Source organism: Phalangium opilio, unplaced genomic scaffold (genome assembly GCF_054372755.1).
Source record: "Phalangium opilio isolate 3A_F unplaced genomic scaffold, DU_Popi_V2 ptg000017l_1, whole genome shotgun sequence".
NCBI classification, from domain to species: domain Eukaryota; kingdom Metazoa; phylum Arthropoda; class Arachnida; order Opiliones; family Phalangiidae; genus Phalangium; species Phalangium opilio.
Window position 1 is genome coordinate 11,164,192 of NW_028324151.1, and position 19,775 is coordinate 11,183,966.

General features: G+C 38.1%; 2 protein-coding genes across 2 annotated transcripts; both read left to right on the plus strand.

Annotated features, from left to right (window-relative positions):
- Positions 1-12,885: 12,885 nt before the first annotated feature.
- Positions 12,886-15,724, plus strand: LOC149703744 (uncharacterized). The gene is made up of 2 exons (XM_089866991.1): positions 12,886-12,987; positions 14,261-15,724. The coding sequence occupies exon 2, from the start codon at positions 14,380-14,382 to the stop codon at positions 15,709-15,711; it is 1,332 nt and encodes a 443-aa protein (XP_089723117.1). The 5' UTR covers positions 12,886-12,987; positions 14,261-14,379; the 3' UTR covers positions 15,712-15,724.
- Positions 15,725-15,984: 260 nt separating this feature from the next.
- LOC149703745 (uncharacterized) lies at positions 15,985-17,512 on the plus strand. Its single transcript, XM_089867173.1, has 2 exons — positions 15,985-16,997; positions 17,347-17,512. Exons 1-2 carry the CDS (start codon positions 15,985-15,987, stop codon positions 17,510-17,512), a joined length of 1,179 nt encoding a protein of 392 aa, XP_089723299.1.
- The last annotated feature ends 2,263 nt before the right edge of the window (positions 17,513-19,775 follow it).

Below are 19,775 nucleotides of genomic sequence, written 5' to 3' on the forward strand. Positions count from 1 at the left end.
TCCATATTTACCCCATTTCAAGTCTATATTTACCCCATTTCAAGTCTATATTTACACCATTGCAAAACCCCTATTTACCTCTTTTCAAGTCCTTATTTACCCCATTTCAAGTCTATATTTACCCCATTTCAAGTCTATATTTACACCATTGCAAAACCCCTATTTACCTCATTTCAAGTCCTTACTTACCTCATTTCAAGCCCCTATTTACCTCATTTCAAGCCCCTATTTACACCATTGTAAACCCCTATTTACCTCATTTCAAGTCCATATTTACCCCATTTCAAGTTTATATTTACCCCATTTCAAGTATATATTAACCCCATTTCAAGTCTATATTTACACCATTGCAAAACCCCTATTTACCTCATTTCAAGTCCTTACTTACCTCATTTCAAGCCCCTATTTACCTCATTTCAAGCCCCTATTTACACCATTGCAAACCCCTATTTACACCATTGCAAACCCCTATTTACCTCATTTCAAGTCCATATTTACCCCATTTCAAGTTTATATTTACCCCATTTCAAGTATATATTAACCCCATTTCAAGTCTATATTTACACCATTGCAAAACCCCTATTTACCTCATTTCAAGTCCTTATTTACCCCATTTCAAGCCCCTATTTATCTCATTTCAAGCCCCTGTTTACACCATTGCAAACCCCTATTTACACCATTGCAAACCCCTATTTACCTCATTTCAAGTCCTTATTTACCCCATTTCAAGTCTATATTTACCCCATTTCAAGTCTATATTTACACCATTGCAAAACCCCTATTTACCTCATTTCAAGTCCTTATTTACCTCATTTCAAGCCCCTATTTACCTCATTTCAAGCCCCTATTTACACCATTGCAAACCCCTATTTACACTATTGCAAACCCCTATTTACACTATTGCAAACCCCTATTTACCTCATTTCAAGTCCATATTTACCCCATTTCAAGTATATATTTACCCCATTTCAAGTCTTTATTTACCCCATTTTAAATCTTTATTTACCCCATTTCAAGTCTATATTTACCCCATTTCAAGTCTATATTTACACCATTGCAAAACCCCTATTTACCTCATTTCAAGTCCTTATTTACCCCATTTCAAGTCTATATTTACCCCATTTCAAGTCTATATTTACCCCATTTCAAGTCTATATTTACACCATTGCAAAACCCCTATTTACCTCATTTCAAGTCCTTATTTACCTCATTTCAAGCCCCTATTTACCTCATTTCAAGCCCCTATTTACACAATTGCAAACCCCTATTTACACTATTGCAAACCCCTATTTACCTCATTTCCAGTCCATATTTACCCCATTTCAAGTATATATTTACCCCATTTCAAGTCTTTATTTACCCCATTTTAAGTCTTTATTAACCCCATTTCAAGAATATATATATACCCCATTTCAAGCCTTATTTACACATTTGCAAAACCCCTATTTACCCCATTTCAAGTCCTTATTTACTCCATTTCAAACCTGTATTTACATCAATTCAAACCCCTATTTACACCATTTTTCAAACCCCTATTTACACCATTTCAAACCCTATTTACCCCATTTCAAACCCTATTTACCCCATTTCAAGCCCCTTTTTACCCCATTTCAAGCCCCTTTTTACATAATTTCAAACCCCTATTTACACCATTGTAAAATCCTATTTACACCACTTCAAACCCCTATTTACACCATTGCAAACCTCTATTTACCCCATTTCAAGTCCTTACTTACCCCATATCACCCCATTTACTGGAATCATGATTGTCGTGTTCAGTGGGACTTCACTATCTTTCCTATTGTGTATATGCACGTTGAAGGCTTTTCTATTATGAAAGCGTTTAAAAATGAAATTTTTACTCATATTTTTACTATGAAATATAGTTTTTATAGGCACTATATTACTTTAGAAAATTGTTTTTTGTACTCATTCTATGTTCAAACTTCATAATGCATATGACTTAAAAATAACAATTTGCGAACCGCTTTATCAAGGTACATTTCTCCGATTTGAAAATATTCCGTTCTTCTAAACTCTAAATTTTGGTTAATATTTAAAAAAACACAAGGAATTATTGCTCATTTTACCTAACCACTCAATCTTCATTAGATAATCAGATTAGCGCGTGTATAGAATCTTCGTGTTCCCGAGAGATACTATATTTCCATTGGGAACCTTTAATCATAATATACCGAATCCAAAATCCGCCAAATTGCGGGGTTTTTCAGCCGAATGGAAGACACTATGTTAATTACCTTAGTAAAATCAACTTGAAATGGCTTAAACGGGGACTTGAAATGGAGTTAATAGGGTGTTTGACTTTGAAATGGAGTAAATAGGGTGTTTGAAATGGAGTAAATAGGGCTTTGAAATGCAGTAAATAGGGCTTTGAAATGGAGTAAAAAGGGCTTTGAAATGGAGTAAATAGGGACTTGAAATGGTGTAATAATGAGTTTGTTTTACACCTTAAATGTGATGCTAAATATAGAAAAAATACTTAACACCTTTTTCACTTCATTTGGTATAGTTATGTGAAATAAGTGGCGTAATTTTGCCTACTTTTATGACCATTAAACTAAGTAGTATTATTAGAGTCCAACAGATTTCCCCAAGAAGATGTTAAAAAGCACTATAAATGGTGCGTATATGCCTACTATTTTCTTAATACTTGCAAATAATATTTTCAAATGGCGTGAATTTATCATAATAATGGTGTTAAAGTACACCATAAATGGTGTCATTTTTGGCACCGAAAAAAACAGCATATATGGTGTAAAAATGCACCATTGTTTTTTACAGTGCACTGTAAAAAATAATATGGTGTACTTCAATACCATTTTTATGATAAATTCACGCCATTTACAAATATTATTTGCAAGTTTTAAGCAAATATTAGGCATATATGCACCGTTTTAAGGAAATATTAGTCATATATGTACCATTTATAATGATTTTTAACATCTTTCTCGGGAAATTTGTTGGACTCTAATATTACTACTTAGATTAATGGTCTTAAACGTAGGCAAAATTACGCCACGTGTGTCACATGACTATACCAAATGAAAAGAAAAAGGTGTTAAATATTTTTTCTATAGTTAGCACCACATTTAAGGTGTAAAAAAAACTCATTATTACACCATTTCAAGTCGCTATTTACTCCATGTCAAAGCCCTATTTACTCCATTTCAAAGCCCTATTTACTCCATTTCAAAGCCCTATTTACTCCATTTCAAAGCCCTATTTACTCCATTTCAAAGCCCTTTTACCCCGTTTCAAAGCCCTATTTACTCCGTTTCAAAGCCCTATTTACTCCATTTCAAAGCCCTATTTACTCCATTTCAAAGTCCTTTTTACTCCATTTCAAAGCCCTATTTACTTATTTCAAAGCCCTATATACCCCATTTCAAAGCCATATTTACTCCATTTCAAACCCTCTTTACTCAAACATACCAACGTTAACGCTACGGTTCGAAAAACCGGCACGCTACGCCTGCGCCACCGAATTCTTATAGAGCTATTTCAGAGGGGGTAATGGCTACGTCACCAATGCTATTTGCCCATAGAGAAAATCTGCACAAAATGGCCGCCCTGGTCCGCCAAAGGCAGGCCCAATTTTCGTAGCAGACGAAATTTTTCCCCCACTGAAATAGCTCTATAGAGCCCATTGCTTTTATAAGATAGGAGCAGGGAGAGACAAATCCATCTCGAGTCTTGCCGCGTTTCGCGCTAAGAGAGAGAAATTAAATAATCGCCCACTGCCACGTTAATATGACGTTAAGTCGGCCTCAAAGTCACGTCTGAAGCTTAGAGTTCTTTTCCTAAAACCTTATCAGTCTTGAATGTAGAGAGAAACAAATTAGCAGGCAAAGTTCACCATGAGTTAACCAATGATATCGTCTCTTGAAAACTCGTCTGCTTAAGCGAGCAGTCCACGTTCGCAAGTGAGATTAATGATATCTTTGTAAATAATGATGTAGTTTAATTAAGTTTAAAATTAACCGATTGAGGAAGTTACAATAGTTCAATATATATTATTCCGTAATTTAATTAAGATTAAAATAAATATATATTCACGAGTGAGATTAATGATAATTATAAACAATGATGTTCAAGTAAGTTAATTGAGGAATTTACTGTAGATTAATTAATATTATACTTTAATTTAATAAATATTATACTTTAATTTAATTAAGATTATACTTTAATTTAATTAAGATTATACTTTAATTTAATTAAGATTATACTTTAAATTAATTAAGATTATACTTTAATTTAATTAAGATTATACTTTAATTTAATTAAGATTATACTTTAATTTAATTAAGATTATACTTTAATTTAATTAAGATTATACTTTAATTTAATTAAGATTATACTTTAATTTAATTAAGATTATACTTTAATTTAATTAAGATTATTCTTTAATTTAATTAAGATTATACTTTAATTTAATTAAGATTATACTTTAATTTAAGCCCTGGCGGAAGAATCGGGTATCAATTCAGCTCTATGTATCCGACTAAAGCCCAAACATCCGGGGGCGAATCATTCATCATTTTATGTCTCTTGCACGGATGCTAGCGAATTTGATAAATTATCTGATTTATCAATCTGGCCATTAGACTGCATCATTACTGACTTTCATGGTGAACCACAGGACGCTCATAAACACGCATCGGAGTTCTGTTCTACCACCGAAGACGATGATCTGACTACTGTACCAACTAACACTTAATGATCCAAATATCTATAGCCTATCAAAATGTTCGTGGTCTCCGTACCAAATCAAAAGAATTTTTAAATAATATTATAGCCCAGGATTTAGACGTCATCTGCCTAACAGAGACGTGGTTAAATAACACTAATTTCACTCGTGACTATTTTCCTTCTACTTACCAGGTTTTTCGGGCTGATCGCCCTGATCCATTATTTAAAAATGTCCGGGGAGGAGGGACTTTGATCGCCATTAAGAAATCGTTGTCGCATTGCAGACGTCAAGACTTTGAAGGAACTCCAGAATGTGTGTTTCTGGAAATTAATCTTGACAATTCGCGCTCAATTATATTGGGAAATTGTTACTTTCGCCCATCTAATGATGATTTACAATATAAAAATTACAAAGATTGCTTACTTGCGGCTACCCTGAATACTGATTGCGACATTCTGCTACTCGGCGATTTCAATCTTCCAGGGATTAACTGGGAGATACTTGGCGATCACGGTTGCACCTCCCCTGTTAAACATAAAGCAGCCCACGTCTTTGAAATATGCTATAGCTTAAATTTACACCAAATCAATAAGTGTCCAGAAAACAAAAATTTACTAGATTTATGCCTTACAAATATAAACGGTATAGAAATTATTGATCTTGAAGATCCTTTCGTCCAGATTGACCCTTATCACCCGCCCTTTTGCCTGAAACATACCGATACCTTTGGCACTACTTTACCATCTATCAGCCCCGTCTTTAATTATAGGAAAGGAGATTATTTTCGACTTTATAATTCGCTGTACAATACGGATTGGACACCAATTCTGGGATCTGATGATGTGGAGTCTTGCGTTAAGTATATAACGGACCGTATATGCTCTGCCATGTCCACGTGTATACCTGAACGTGGTCGACCTGGTGGAGGAAAATTTCCCCACTGGTACTCATTAGAACTACAACGGGCAATAAAAAATAAAAAATACCTTTATGGGAAAAAGCTTCGCACTGGGTTATTGCAGGATGCTGTTGCATTTCGTAAGAGCAGGGCCATTGTCAAGCGTTTGGTAGCTCGTGACAGAAAATCTTTAACAGAACAGATTTGCGAAAACGCATTAGCCCACCCTAAACAATTCTGGCGTTTTGTCAATGGAAACCTCAAGGACTTTAGCTCTACTATTACGCTCAATATAGACAAACGGCTCGTTTCTGAACCGACTAAACTGGCTGGTTGCTTCAGAGACCTATTTTCCAAGGTTTCCGTAGACAACACTGACCAGAACGAGACCTATTCCCTTGACTCCCATGGCATTGCTGCTCAGAGTTACGTAAACCAGATTATAACCCAGTCTGACATCTTTTGGGCCATAAAACGCCTGCCAAACAAGTTTTCGACGGGGGTTGATGGTATTCCCGCGTTCATTATCAAGGGATGTGCGGATGTCCTTTTACCCCTACTGGAACATATCTTTAATCTGTCAATACAGCAGCATTGCTTCCCTAGCCTCTGGAAAACAGCTGTAGTGGTGCCCATTTTCAAAAATGGATCGTCTACAGATCCCAAGAATTACCGTCCTATTTCCCTTTTAAGCGTCTTGGCGAAGATTTTTGATATGATAATGCATAAATTTATACGGGGTTGGTTCGAGTTCCTTCCCAACGAATGCCAGCATGGCTTTTCAACGGGAAAGAGCGTTGACACCAATCACGCTTCCTTTATGGATATGGTGGCTCCTGAGGTAATAAATAGAGGGCAGGTCGATGCAGTTTATCTGGATTTGGCGAAAGCATTTGATAGGGTTTCCCATCGGTTCTTAAGAGACAAGCTAAAAGCTCTGGGTATGGGTGGCAATCTTTTATCCTGGGTAGTAGACTACTTGGGCTCTCGGGTCAATGTGATAAAATGCAACGGTGAACTAACAAATGTGATATATCCCGTCCAATGTGGAGTTCCCCAAGGGTCATCATTGGGCCCACTTCTATTCAATGTTTACATTTTTGATTTGCAATTTGCCGTACATCATTCCAAGCTTTTCCAATTCGCCGATGATAATAAAATATGCAAGAGTATAAATTGTAAATCTGATAGTGCACTATTGCAACAGGACCTTGATTCGTTAGCCCTTTGGTGCTCTAAGAATAACTTACCCATAAATCCAGTCAAATCAGTCCATGTGACCTACACGAGACGCATTTGCCGAAGAGTGATCACGAATTACGTCATCGATTCTAACAAAGTACCTCGAAAAGATCTTATTAAAGATCTGGGCGTACAGTTTGACCACCGACTTTATTTTTATGAACATATTCACTTCTGTGTCAACCGTTGCCGGCGAACACTAGCGGTTTCATACAAATTAACTAAGAAATTGCATTCTCTTTCGCATTTTCGGCTTCTATTTCTAAGTCTGGTCAGGTCGAGACTAACATTTGGCTGGATTGCTTGGGGGGGTTGTAGCGCCTACCTTCTCGCTAAAATAGAGGGAGTTCAAAAAAAATTTGTCGAGTATTGTTTTAGAAATTATCTTAAAAATTTAGACTATAACTATGAAGGTATCCTTAATCTCCTTGGACTCCCTACTATAAAAAGTCTCTGTTTACTCACTGATTTCAAATTTGTTTTCAAATTGTTACATAATTTTATGCCAATACCGTCCCTACTAGAAAAATTAAATTTTAATGTTCCCCGACTTTTGCGAATCAACCCTGATACATTTTATGTAAACAGCTCAAGCCTAATACCTATTAACAGGATGCAAAGATCTTGCAATCTTCTAAAAGGAAAGTTTGACATATTCTCTGTCAGTATTAAGCAAATACATAATTTATAATGAAACTGTTAATTTATCGAGTTAAACGTCTTGTACATATGTAATATTTTTGCGATTTTGCCATGATGTTTTCACTAAGTGTATATTCTCGTGAATCTTTGTATGATTCTTTTTATACACATTAAACAACTTTTCAATTCAATTCAATTCAATTCAATATTATACTATAGTTTACGACGCGTTCGATCTAAGTTAGACGCTTCATATGCGCTCCGGTTTATGTTCTCGTTTATCGGTTCCTGGATCTTTCTGTCTCCGGTTTTATATACCTAAGGACATCTAACAACTTCCGTTTCCGGTAATTAAACTTAATTCCCAATTATTTGTACTATTTCTCGTGTATTCGAAGTCTTTAGTTTGATTCTACTGGCACCGGTTTGCCATATTGATAAGCTCGTGTCGTTTGTTCCGCCGGACTCATGACTGGGTTTATTCCTATAACTGTATTTGAGACCTATCAAAATTCTAGATTTTTGAGCTCATTGTTGCTTAGCCATTGGCTCATTCTAAGGATACTTGCGTTATCTGTTCGGCTTTTTTTTCGGGAAACAACGGTTGTTGTTTGCTCCGCTGGTTGCGGCAGACGGGCTCATCAAAAATGTCACTCGGACAAAACTCTAACTTGTACTGCTTGTAAATCTCAAAATCGAGTCACCCACAGATCCACTGGTAACACCAGTGTTGGTGCAGATAGTCACTTAATGGAGTCGGAGTGCGATCCCTCAACGCCTGTTCCACTAAATGCTATACATGATGCATTGAACCATTTTTTGAAAGCTGATAGTCTTACTCGGGACCCAAACTCTGTTTTGGATCGTATCATCGCAAAATTGGAAGCCGCTGAAGTATTCAATGCATCTCTTCTTGCACGTATTGACACTATAGAAACCAAGGTCGCTGCCTTGGAGCGTGAGAAATTAGAACGAAGTGCTCCACAGTCCTTTGCAGACGTCACCACCCATCACCGATCTCCACGATTGTGCACCAACTTTACTGTCCCTCCTGCTCGGTTTCCTGGTGCTACCGCATTTGTTTCTGCTGCTAACTTGCCCCGCGATGGACGTTTGGCTTCAACCAAAAAACCATCCAAGCCTGTGCAGACTGGGTCTGCCACTACCACTAAGCTCAAAGCGGTAAATCGCCCGATGGGGGGCCGTGGCCGTGCCCCAAAAGCTACTTCCCCTAATCCACCTCTGGAGATATATCAAGGGCAACCTCGGGGTAAGGTCTGACACCATTGCTTTAAAGCGGGGAAAAGCTTTTGTAATGATTTAGGGTTCTTGGTGGGATCAAAATAATACGTCTTTCTCGTTCGCCATCTTTATTTTCTCTGAATCTTTACACACCTCATAGTTTACATTACATTCCATCTATACTGTCGCATATCTTTTATAGATGGCACTAGTGATAACATTTTAACTTTTACGCGGTACATTTAAATCCACAACTGGTAGATTCTACATTCCTCCCCTTTTTCAAATTTTTGATATAACATAGATTAATTCTTAAACAATGTTATACAAAAATAGCAATATTATCAAAGAACAAAATTTGTAACATTAAAGGGATACTTTCTTTTAATTTCATTGCAATAAATCCCTATAAGGTTAATTTATTTCGATAGATAGACAAATAAGGATTCTGAAAATATATATGTTTTTATATTTTAGTTTAATTAATGATTTTTAAATTACGATTTAAAGATCCAAAATGCTATTGTTTTGCGATCATGAGGACACCTGGTGATACAGAGTCGAACCACCGAAAAACGTTACTAGTTTGTCTCTACCAATTTCGACTTCATAAGTCTCTTAGGTTCCGTAGTGTTTTTCCTACTGGTTGGGGGATTCATTCTGTGAGCGCAGTATGATACAGATTGACGGGAGTGACAGAGGCTCGAAATGGTATGACTGCGCACCAAATTCTTCTACTTCAGAAGAACTACCCTCAGATTCGTTTATTATAAATTGTTCCGAATTTTCTGAATCCAAAGAATCAGAGTTCGAACTTTCATCCTCAGATTCAGGACCGAAATGATCAGAAATACTTTCTCGTCTGACATTCTTAAGCATATAAGCAGACGACGATTCACCAGGCAAGCTGACCTAGATTCTCGTTCCTCCTACTTTTTACTCCTAAAACGACAGTTTTCATTCCAACTACTAGCAACCAATCAGATGCCGAACTTGACCTACGTAGGTAATGGGTTGAAAATGGTGGCCGATTTTAAATCTGGCGTTCAAAATTTTAATTTTTATTCACGTTTATTTTAATTAATAAATGTTTCTCGCGATTTCTACTGACTCCCATGTTTTTAGGGGTGGTTAATTTATAGAAAACCAATGTTAGTTTGACCAACTCAGATAAATCCGATTCTATCCCTTTAAGGTAAAGTTCAATTGCATTTCGTCAATTAAGAATCGACGGCGTTGTCTTTGAGGATATCTGCGTTCTCTTGCAGGTTGCTCTTCCCTGTGAAGTTCAGCAGGTGCTTCTGGCAATTCGGCCATAGGTGGGATTGGTGAAATAGGAATTCCTACAATTGGCGGAGGTACCACATCATCTAGATCTTCTTTGTTATATTCTTTCCATTCGTGTATTTTAGATCCATGAAATTGTTTGAAAAAACTTTGGTTTCTGGTTACTGATCGGTGATCATTTTCAGCAGTTATCATCGAACCCTTTATTTTTACGACTACTAAAGGGTCAGCAGCAAAGACTGGAGTAAGCTTATTTTGTCTTTTCGTTTGAACTAGAACTTGATCTCCCAGATTGAAATGTTGAGATGTATGACGCAAACGACGATCAGCGTTTATCTTCATTCTGGATTTCGCATGTGCGTCATTAAGTTGTATTTTGATCATAGCTTTGTCCTGGGGATAATTCATGTGTACTTGTGGTAGCTTACAATAGATATCTCTACCAAAGAGAATACTTGCTGGAGACAATTTCGTTGACGAATGGGGAGTAGATCGATAGTTCAGTAGAAATTGGTGAAGCGCGTCTCTCCAATCTACTTGTTCAACCGCAGATGTTTGTAGAGATTTCTTGAGCGTTCGATTTAGTCTTTCAACTAGTCCGTTAGCTTGCGGCCATAGGGGTGTTACTCGACGGTGTTCGAAACCCATTTCTGTGGCGAATGCGGCAAAGTCGCTCCCGTTAAAAGGCGGACCGTTGTCTGAACGGACTATCCGTGGAATACCAAATGTGCAAAACAACTTCTTGATGATTGGGATAACTCTATCTCCTGCCGTTGACCTTACGATTTCCACTAGAGGGAAACGTGAGAAATCATCCACCAAAACTAATAGATAGTCATTGGTAGGTAAGGGGCCAGCAAAATCTACAGATATGGAATGCCATGGATATTCCGGTAGTGGCGAAGGTACGATTGGATTTCGTTCGCTGGGTAATCCCGTTGTTTGGCAGGGTAGACAATTTTTAATTACTCTTTCCACCATTTCATCCAAATGGGGAAACCAGAGTTTGGAACGAAGTAATTGTTTGATCTTAGTTGTCCCTTGATGCCCTTCGTGAGCAAGGTCGATGGCTAATGCACGAAGTGAGGAAGGAACAACGATTCTCGATCCTCGCATAAGGATGTTATGCACAACCGATAGTTCGTATTTGACTGCTTGTAGTAACGAAAGTTCATTCTGCGGAGAGGTATTATTGTTTTTGATTGGCCATTTCTTAAAAGAAAGTAGTCTCATTGCTTCTTGTAAGACTGGATCTTCTTTGGTGGCTTGTTCTATTTGGTCCATTGTCATAGCTTTTGGTATAGCTCTTTGTAGCGCGTGTAAAGCGTATAATTCTTCTTTGCTTTCATCTTCGCGAGGTTGCGCTTGTAGATGGTTTGGTGATCGGGAAAGGAAATCCGCTGGATTGTTGATGCCCTTTTCATACCTGGTGATGTAATATCGCTGTAAGCGCAGTCTCCGTCGTTCTATTCGTGCAGGAGAATGTGGATTTTTGGATTTGAACACAAACTCCAGGGGTTTGTGATCGGTTACGATCGTAAAAGACTTTCCAAAAAGGTATACGTGGAATCTTTCACAACCCCATACAACTCCCAAAGCTTCCTTTTCTATTTGGGAATATTTGGCTACAGTTGACGACAACGAATGACTGGCGTATGCTATGACACGACGCTTCTGATCTTTGTCCACTTGTACCAAAATGGCACCTAAACCGACTGGACTTGCATCGGTATAGAGTTCTGTAGGCAGTAGTGGGTCAAAAAATGCAAGGCTTTTCGCTGAGACTAGCTCTTGTTTAAGCTGTTCAAATGCTTCCTCTTGCTCATTCCCCCAAGCAAATATAGCATTTTTCTTGGTTAATCTCCTTAGTGGTTCGGAGATGGTAGCATATCGTGGAAGAAATCGAGAGCAAAACGTAACCATGCCCAGAAAACTTCGTAACTCTTTCGCTGATTTCGGAGGCGCAATATTCTGGACAGCTGTGATCTTACTAGGATCTAAGGTCAGGCCTTGTCCGCTCAGAATCATTCCGTAAAACGATATCGACGATTTATTAAAATCGCATTTGTCCGGATTCAGGGTTAATCCACTTTCAGATAGAGCAGATAACACGGCCGATAAAGTTGCATCATGTTCAGCTTGATTCTTACCACCCACAACAATATCGTCTGTGAGATTCATGGCATGGTCAATACCACTGATGACTTCACGAATCGCATTTTGGAACACTTCTGATGCAGATGATATTCCAAAGGTCAATCTTTTATAGCGATATAATCCTCGGTGTGAAGCAAATGTTGTGATATAGCGAGAGGCAGGATCCAATTCCAACTGATGATATCCACTACTACTGAGATCTAACTTCGAGAATATATTGCAACCGTTTAAGGTAGCTACAATATCATCGATAGTGGGAGAGGGGTATCGCTCTCTGGTTATAGCTGCATTTGGCGCTCGCATGTCTACACATACTCTTATGGGCGGTGGCTCATTTGGATTTCTTTGCGGTTTTGGCACGATTACCAATGGTGAAATCCATGGAGTTGGACCTGTAGATGGTTCAATGATGTCCAACTTCTCTAAGCGATCGAGTTCCGCATCTAACGCTTCTCTGAGGTGAAATGGTACTTTGCGATTCGTTTGTGCGATGGGTGTAACCAATGGATTGATATGCAACTTGATTACTTTGCCTTTCAGGAGTCCAATTCCTTTAAATAGGTGAGGATATTTGGTCAGAACGCTTCTGGTAGATTCGGACATAGAATGGACGATCACGATTAAACCAAGACTTTCGCAGGTTTGGTAACTGAGGATTGGTTTCGTATGCGATCCTTGATTCGGTACAACGATAATCCGAGCAGATATAGTAATATCCTAAAAGCTGAGGTTGGCGGTGAACATTCCAAGGCTTTTTAATGGTGTTTTCGACGAGTAAGGAAAGACAGCATTTTCGTATGGTGATAAGGTTGGTTTTGGAATGATTGTATTAAAGCTTTCTTGATCAAGGATATTAACTGAAGATACCGTATCGATAATCCATGTGATGATGCTATTTCCAATTGGAATGGTAACTTTCGGCGTTGGTTTATCCGGAAGCATAGCATTTGATGTTACGGTTAAAAACGATTCATCCGAATCTTCTCCGTTAGGTGGTTGTAGGGATAGTTGTGATGATGAGCTCTCCCTAACAGACTGTATTGTGTTGGCACCTGTAACCCTCGGTGTTTCAGTTACAGACCTTATACCCCTTGTGTTTCTGTTCCCTCTTTTATTTCTACCACCACCTCTGACATTTTGGAATGGCTGCTTCTTCGGTTGATTGGTATTTGGTGATTCTTGTCTTGTCATTGATCTGCAACATTTCGCAAAATGCCCAATTCTCTGGCACTTCATGCATACTTGATTAAAAGCGGGACACCCTTGCCTTCCTTGGGGATGCGGATAATTGCCTACACACAACCCACATACAACAGCTGCTGAGGTTACGGCTGGACGAGTTGTACGAGGATTGTTGGGACCTTTGGTGATATTGAAAAGAGGTTTTTGGTTATGATGATGTGTGCCTGATGCACTCTCGATTCCTTTCGTTTGCGATTCTGCGAGTTCATGAGCTCGGGCCAGTACCAGTGTCTGTTTCTGTGGAAAAACGTATAATTTACGGTCAAAATTTGAACTTTAGTGCATTTATTATTTGTATTTATATTGTATTTAAAATCAGTGTATATCGCGTTTGTCACCTTGTATATATTTAAGCCTACAAAAGTGTATTAACCTCTGAACCTAAAATAAATAAAATCACCCAAAAAGCGAGGGCTAGGTTCTAGGGATTAACGGATTAAAGAAGAGCTCTTTTGAAATGGAAAAGAACCTTTCAAAAAGAGTTCACGGTGGTTCCAATGAACCTGGGAGAGGCGTTCCCAAATAATTGAGGAGCGTGAACCTCTGACAAAGATGGTCAGAGGGCTAAAAAGAAATAATCAGAACGATTTCGAACTACGAAAAGATAGGACGCGGGTAAAGAACCTAGCCCCGAAATAGTGGGAAAAATATCTAAAATTCGTTTTCAATCCTTTAACTAAATAAGGAACCTTAAAAAATACTTAGACAATAATTTCACGTGAGCAGTTTATAATTGTTTCAGTCCGATTATAAACTGAAAAATTAGCTCTCCCAAAAACAATTAACCGGAAGATAAGTTCCCAAATTAAAAGCGCTAAGGAAAATTATCCCAAACGCAGGAGCCTTCTTCACGGTCATAGAAGCTTTTCTTCATGGTGCCGAAACCCGGGATTAACCGTCTTTAAATAATAAAAACGTACGTGAAATTAATTAATAAAAACAAAAAAAATAAAATAAAATGTCGAAAGTAAATGATCCAAACGCGGCGGCGGCAAATAACACCATCGCGGCGGCTGGTGGAAACAAAGACTTAAAACTAGCAAAAGCTAGTCGGAAAAGCGCGCGGGCGGCGGCCACAAGAAAAATTAATCTAATCAAAGATTTAATTAAACATTCCAATACAACCGTGGAAGAATATGAAGACAGCTTAGTAATATTAGCTGAAAAAGAGGACGATTTAATCAAAATCGACGCACGTGTTGAAGCGCTCATCGAAGACGAGGATGAGATGGAAAAGGAGACCGAAGCGGCCATACTATGCCGAGAGGAGATTTCTGAGATCCGAACAAAAACGCTCCGGATAATCCAGAAAGCGAAAAATGCCCTCCAAAGCCAAGGAGCATCCAACTATTCTGCGTCTACAGCCAACGCTCCGACGCAAGGTCTACAGATCATCACGCCGCAAAATCAGCAACCGAACACGGCATCAAGTGGACTACCAACGTTGCCACCAGGAAATTCGAACCTGCAAACGCCGGCAATCTTGCCTTCGCCTCAAGCAACCTTGACTTCAGCTCAACCAAACGCTGGAGTTTCAAATGTCAATCCAACAAGCCTCAACGGATCGGAAATGAGACTACCTTCATACACCGTCCCGATATTTCGGGGAGACCATTCAAAGTGGAATTCCTTTTGGTCTCGATTTAAGTCGACCGTAGAAGCCAACAATTGTCTTACTAAGGTAGAAAAGTTTATATACTTGAACTCTTTTTTGGCAGGGGAAGCTTTTGAACATATTGATGGACTAACTGAGTGCGATGATTCGTACGACATAGCTGTAGATTTACTTAAGGAAAGATTTGAAAGAAATGATTACGCAATCCATATGCATATGAATAAACTTAGGGAACTTCAGCCCGTAACTAGCTCTAGTGACGTAGACGGACTTAGATCCATGTTAAATACTTGTCAGAAAAATCTACGTTGCTTACAAGCTCTTAACGTAAACATAGCCACGCACGTATCATTTCTTTGTCCCACATTGTTAGAGTGTATGCCAGATGACATAAGAACCGCATTTTGCGTAAAAAAGGGTTATGTGGGTAATCAGGAAAGTCTAGACGCCGATGAAATAATCGCGTTCTTAAAAGAACAAACTGTTAGTAGGGAGATGGCTCGCTTGCTTGGCGCTAGAAAAAATACTTCGGGAAAAACCGAGAATTCCAGAAAAATGGAAAACAATAAGAAATTTGAAAATAATTTTCAAGAAAAAAATAGGAACGGGGGAAGGTCTCAAACTAGGTATCAACCCTCAGCTTCCGCGCTTAGCGTTGGAGCTAAGAAAAATTAAAATGAACAAATTGTAGGAAGCCTATACTGTGTATTCTGTCAAAATGACACACACAAGACCGGAAATTGCACAAATCATACATTAGCAGAGAAAAAGGTGCTAATTAGGGATAGCGGTCGTTGTTCTAAATGCTATAGACAGTCCCACCAATCTAGCGAGTGCTGGGCAGTATTCAGAAACTGCAGGGCATGTAATGAAAAACATAATTACGCAATTTGTGAGAAAAACCCCGCAAACGCCGAAAAAACGGCAGTAGATAATCAGAGCTGACCGATGGTCACCGCCGTAGTCCCCCTAGAAAAATTGGGAAATACGGTTTTTCTACAAACAGCCATAGCTGTAGTTAGAGATCCCAAAAATCCACAAATTGTAGAACTAGCTAAATGTTTATTAGATGGGGGTAGTCAAATTACATTTGTTAAAGAGGAATTTTCAAGAAAATTAAATTTGCCAGTTGTGGGGTACAAAGACGTAGATGTATACCATTTTGGAGAGGAGGAACCTACTCAAAAAAGAGCTAGGAGGGTAGTCTTAACAATAGAAAACAGGGAAAATCCAGAAAAAAGCCTAAAAATAATAGCTTTAGAAACCCCATTTGTTTGCTACGCCTGCACCGACTCCGTTAATAATAACCAAATTAAGTGTATTATGAAATCTAAAAACCTACAATTAGCGGATGAACCTAACAATTCTAAACAAAACAATGATTTAGTAAGGTTTAAAATTCCAAAAAATGGGGAGAACAAATTAGAACCCAAACAAATTAAAAATGACATCGATTTATTAATTGGTGCTGACTACTATTGGGAACTGGTAACTGGAAAAATAGAAAGATTCGGGCCAGCCTTTGTAGCCACAGAAACGACCTTGGGTTGGTGCATTCAAGGGCGGGAAAACTATGAAAACCTAACTTGCAATTCAGTCACTACCATGTCAATAGGATTAAAACGTTTAAATGAAACCCTTAGCAAGTTTTGGAGTTTGGAAGGATTAGGGATAGATAAAAAAGAAATAGAAGAAAATAGCAAGGATAGAACTATCACCACGTTCTTTGATGACGTCAGTCATAACGGGGAAAGGTACAGGGTAAAATTCCCCTGGAATACCAGTAAAGACATACTACCCGATAACAAAGGGGCCGCGGAAAAAAGAATGAGGACCCTAGTTAATAGATTCGAAAAAGATCCAAAATATTACGAGGAATATAAGAAAGTCATAAATGACCAGCTAGAAAAAGGAATAGCCGAAATTGTGCCCTTAGAGCAGCTAGAAAAAAAAACCACCTGGCACTTATTATATTCCACATCAAGGGGTCATAAGAGATAACGCCGTTACTACAAAACTTCGCGTAGTGTTTGACGCATCCTCCCACGCGTACGGCGCCCCATCCTTAAACCACTGCCTGTCCCCAGGTCCCAATCTAAACCCTGATCTATTAATGCTTCTACTTCGATTTCGAAACAATAAAATCGCCGTAGTATCTGACATAGAAGGAGCCTTTTTACAAATAGCTTTAGACTAACCAGACAAAGATTCTGTTAGGTTCTTATGGGTAAAGGAAAAGGATGGGAAACCAATTAAAGATGAGTTTGTAACCCTACGAATGACCCGCGTGCCGTTTGGCGTAACATCTAGTCCGTTTCTTTTGTCTTGCACCATAAAATATCACGCGCAAGAGTCAAGGGACGTTGACGAAAATGTCAGAGAAAAAATTAACAAGGATCTATACGTAGACGGTCTTATGACAGGGGATGACAATGTAGAAATAGCATTAAAAACTCAGTACTTAGCTCCGCCCTAATGAAAGAAGCGGGAATGAAGTTTCGTAAATGGGAAACAAACTCTCAAGAACTTAGAGAAATGTGGGAAACCCAAAATTGGGAAGATGGAAGCCATATGTTCGAACAGGTGAGCACGGAAGACTTAACGGTATTAGGTGTAAAATGGAACACAAACAATGATTCCTTCTCCATTGACGTTTCCAGTTTGACAAACATGTTAGATACGGAAAAAATAACAAAACGTCAAATGCTAAGCCACGTGTCTCAGATTTTCGACCCAATGGGATTTATAGCACCCTTTACTATTCGGGCAAAACTATTTTTCCAAAACTTATGGGAAAGTAAGGTACATTGGGATAGTGATTTACCCCCTGAATTTAAAGATCCATTTCTAGCCTGGTGTCAAGAGATACCAAAATTGGATAACCTTGAAATAAGAAGGCATTATTTTTACAATGGATCCCAAGAAGAGATTAGAGAAAAGGAGTTGCAAGCAAAAAAGCGCATGGGGCAGTAGCCAACGTTAGGTTTAAAACTATAAACAATGACGTACACTGTAAAAAATAATGGTGCATTCTTACACCATATATGCTGTTTTTTGCGGTGCCAAAAACGACACCATTTATGGTGTACTTCAACACCATCTTTATGATAAATTCACGCCATTTACAAAAATTATTTGCAAGTATTAAGGAAATATTAGGCATTTATGCACCATTTATTGTGCTTTTTATCATCTTTTTTAGGAAATCTGTTGGTCTCTAATATTACTACTTAGTTTAATGGTGTTAAAAGTAGGCAAGGTTACGCCACGTATATCACATTACTATACCAAATGAAGTGAAAAAGGTGTTAAATATTTTTTCTATATTTAGCACCACGTTTAAGGTGTAAAACAAATCCATTAATACACCATTTTAAGTCCCTTTTCACTCCATTTCAAAACCCTATTTACCCTATTTCAAAGCCCTATTTATTTCATTTCAAAGCCCTATTTACTCTATTTCAAAGCCCTATTTACTCCATTGCAAAGCCCTATTGATCCATTTCAAAGCCCTATTTACTCCATTTCAAAGCCCTATTTACTCCATTTCAAAGCCCTATTTACTCCATTTCAAAGCCCTATTTGATCCATTTCAAAGCCCTATTTGATCCATTTCAAAGCCCTATTTGATCCATTTCAAAGCCCTATTTACTCCATTTCAAAGCCCTATTTACTCCATTTCAAAGCCCTATTTACTCCATTTCAAAGCCCTATTTACTCCATTTCAAAGCCCTATTTACTCCATTTCAAAGCCCTTTTTACTCCATTTCAAAGCCCTATTTACTCCATTTCAAAGCCCTATTTACTCCATTTCAAAGCCCTTTTTACTCCATTTCAAAGCCCTATTTACTCCATTTCAAGGCCCTATTTACTCCATTTCAAGGCCCTATTTACTCCATTTCAAAGCCCTTTTTACTCCATTTCAAGGCCCTATTTACTCCATTTCAAAGCCCCTTTTACTCCATTTCAAAGCCCTTTTTACTTCGTTTCAAACCCCTATTTACTCCGTTTCAAACCCCTATTTACTCCGTTTCAAACCCCTATTTACTCCGTTTCAAACCCCTATTTACTCCGTTTCAGACCCCTATTTACTCCGTTTCAGACCCTATTTACTCCGTTTCAGACCCTTATTTACTCCGTTTCAGACCCTTATTTACTCCGTTTCAGACCCTTATTTACTCCGTTTCAGACCCTTATTTACTCCGTTTCAGACCCTTATTTACTCCGTTTCAGACCCTTATTTACTCCGTTTCAGACCCCTACTTACACCATTTCAAGCCAATATTTAGTCTAATTCAAGTCCCAGTTTAAGCCATTTCATGCCCCTGTTCACCCCATTTCAAGTTGATTTTACTACGGCCAATAACAATTCGGGTAAAAAACCCCGCAATTTGGCGGATTTTGGATTCGGTATATTATGATTGAAAGTTCCCGATGGAAATACAGAAATTCTCGGGAACAAGAAGATTCTATACCATCGACAATCTGATTATCTAATGAAGATTGAGTTGTTTGGTAAAATGAGCAATAATTCCATGTATTTTTTAAAATATTAAGCAAAATTTAGAGTTTAGAAGAACGAAATATTTTCAAATCGAAGAAATTTACCTTGATATAGCGATTAGCAAATTGTAATATTTAAGTCTTATGCATTATGTCACACTGTAATGAAGTTTGAACATAGAATGAGTACCCAAAAAATTTTCTAACGTAATATAGTGCCTCTAAAAAACGACATA

Coding starts and splice junctions, on each gene's coding strand:
- LOC149703745 (XM_089867173.1), top strand. CDS start 15,985: ATGGTCACCGCCGTAGTCCCCCTAGAAAAATTGGGAAATACGGTTTTT. Junction 16,998..17,346: donor CTAGAAAAAAAAACCACCTG/GCACTTATTATA, acceptor CGTAACATCTAG/TCCGTTTCTTTTGTCTTGCA.
- LOC149703744 (XM_089866991.1), top strand. CDS start 14,380: ATGTCGAAAGTAAATGATCCAAACGCGGCGGCGGCAAATAACACCATC.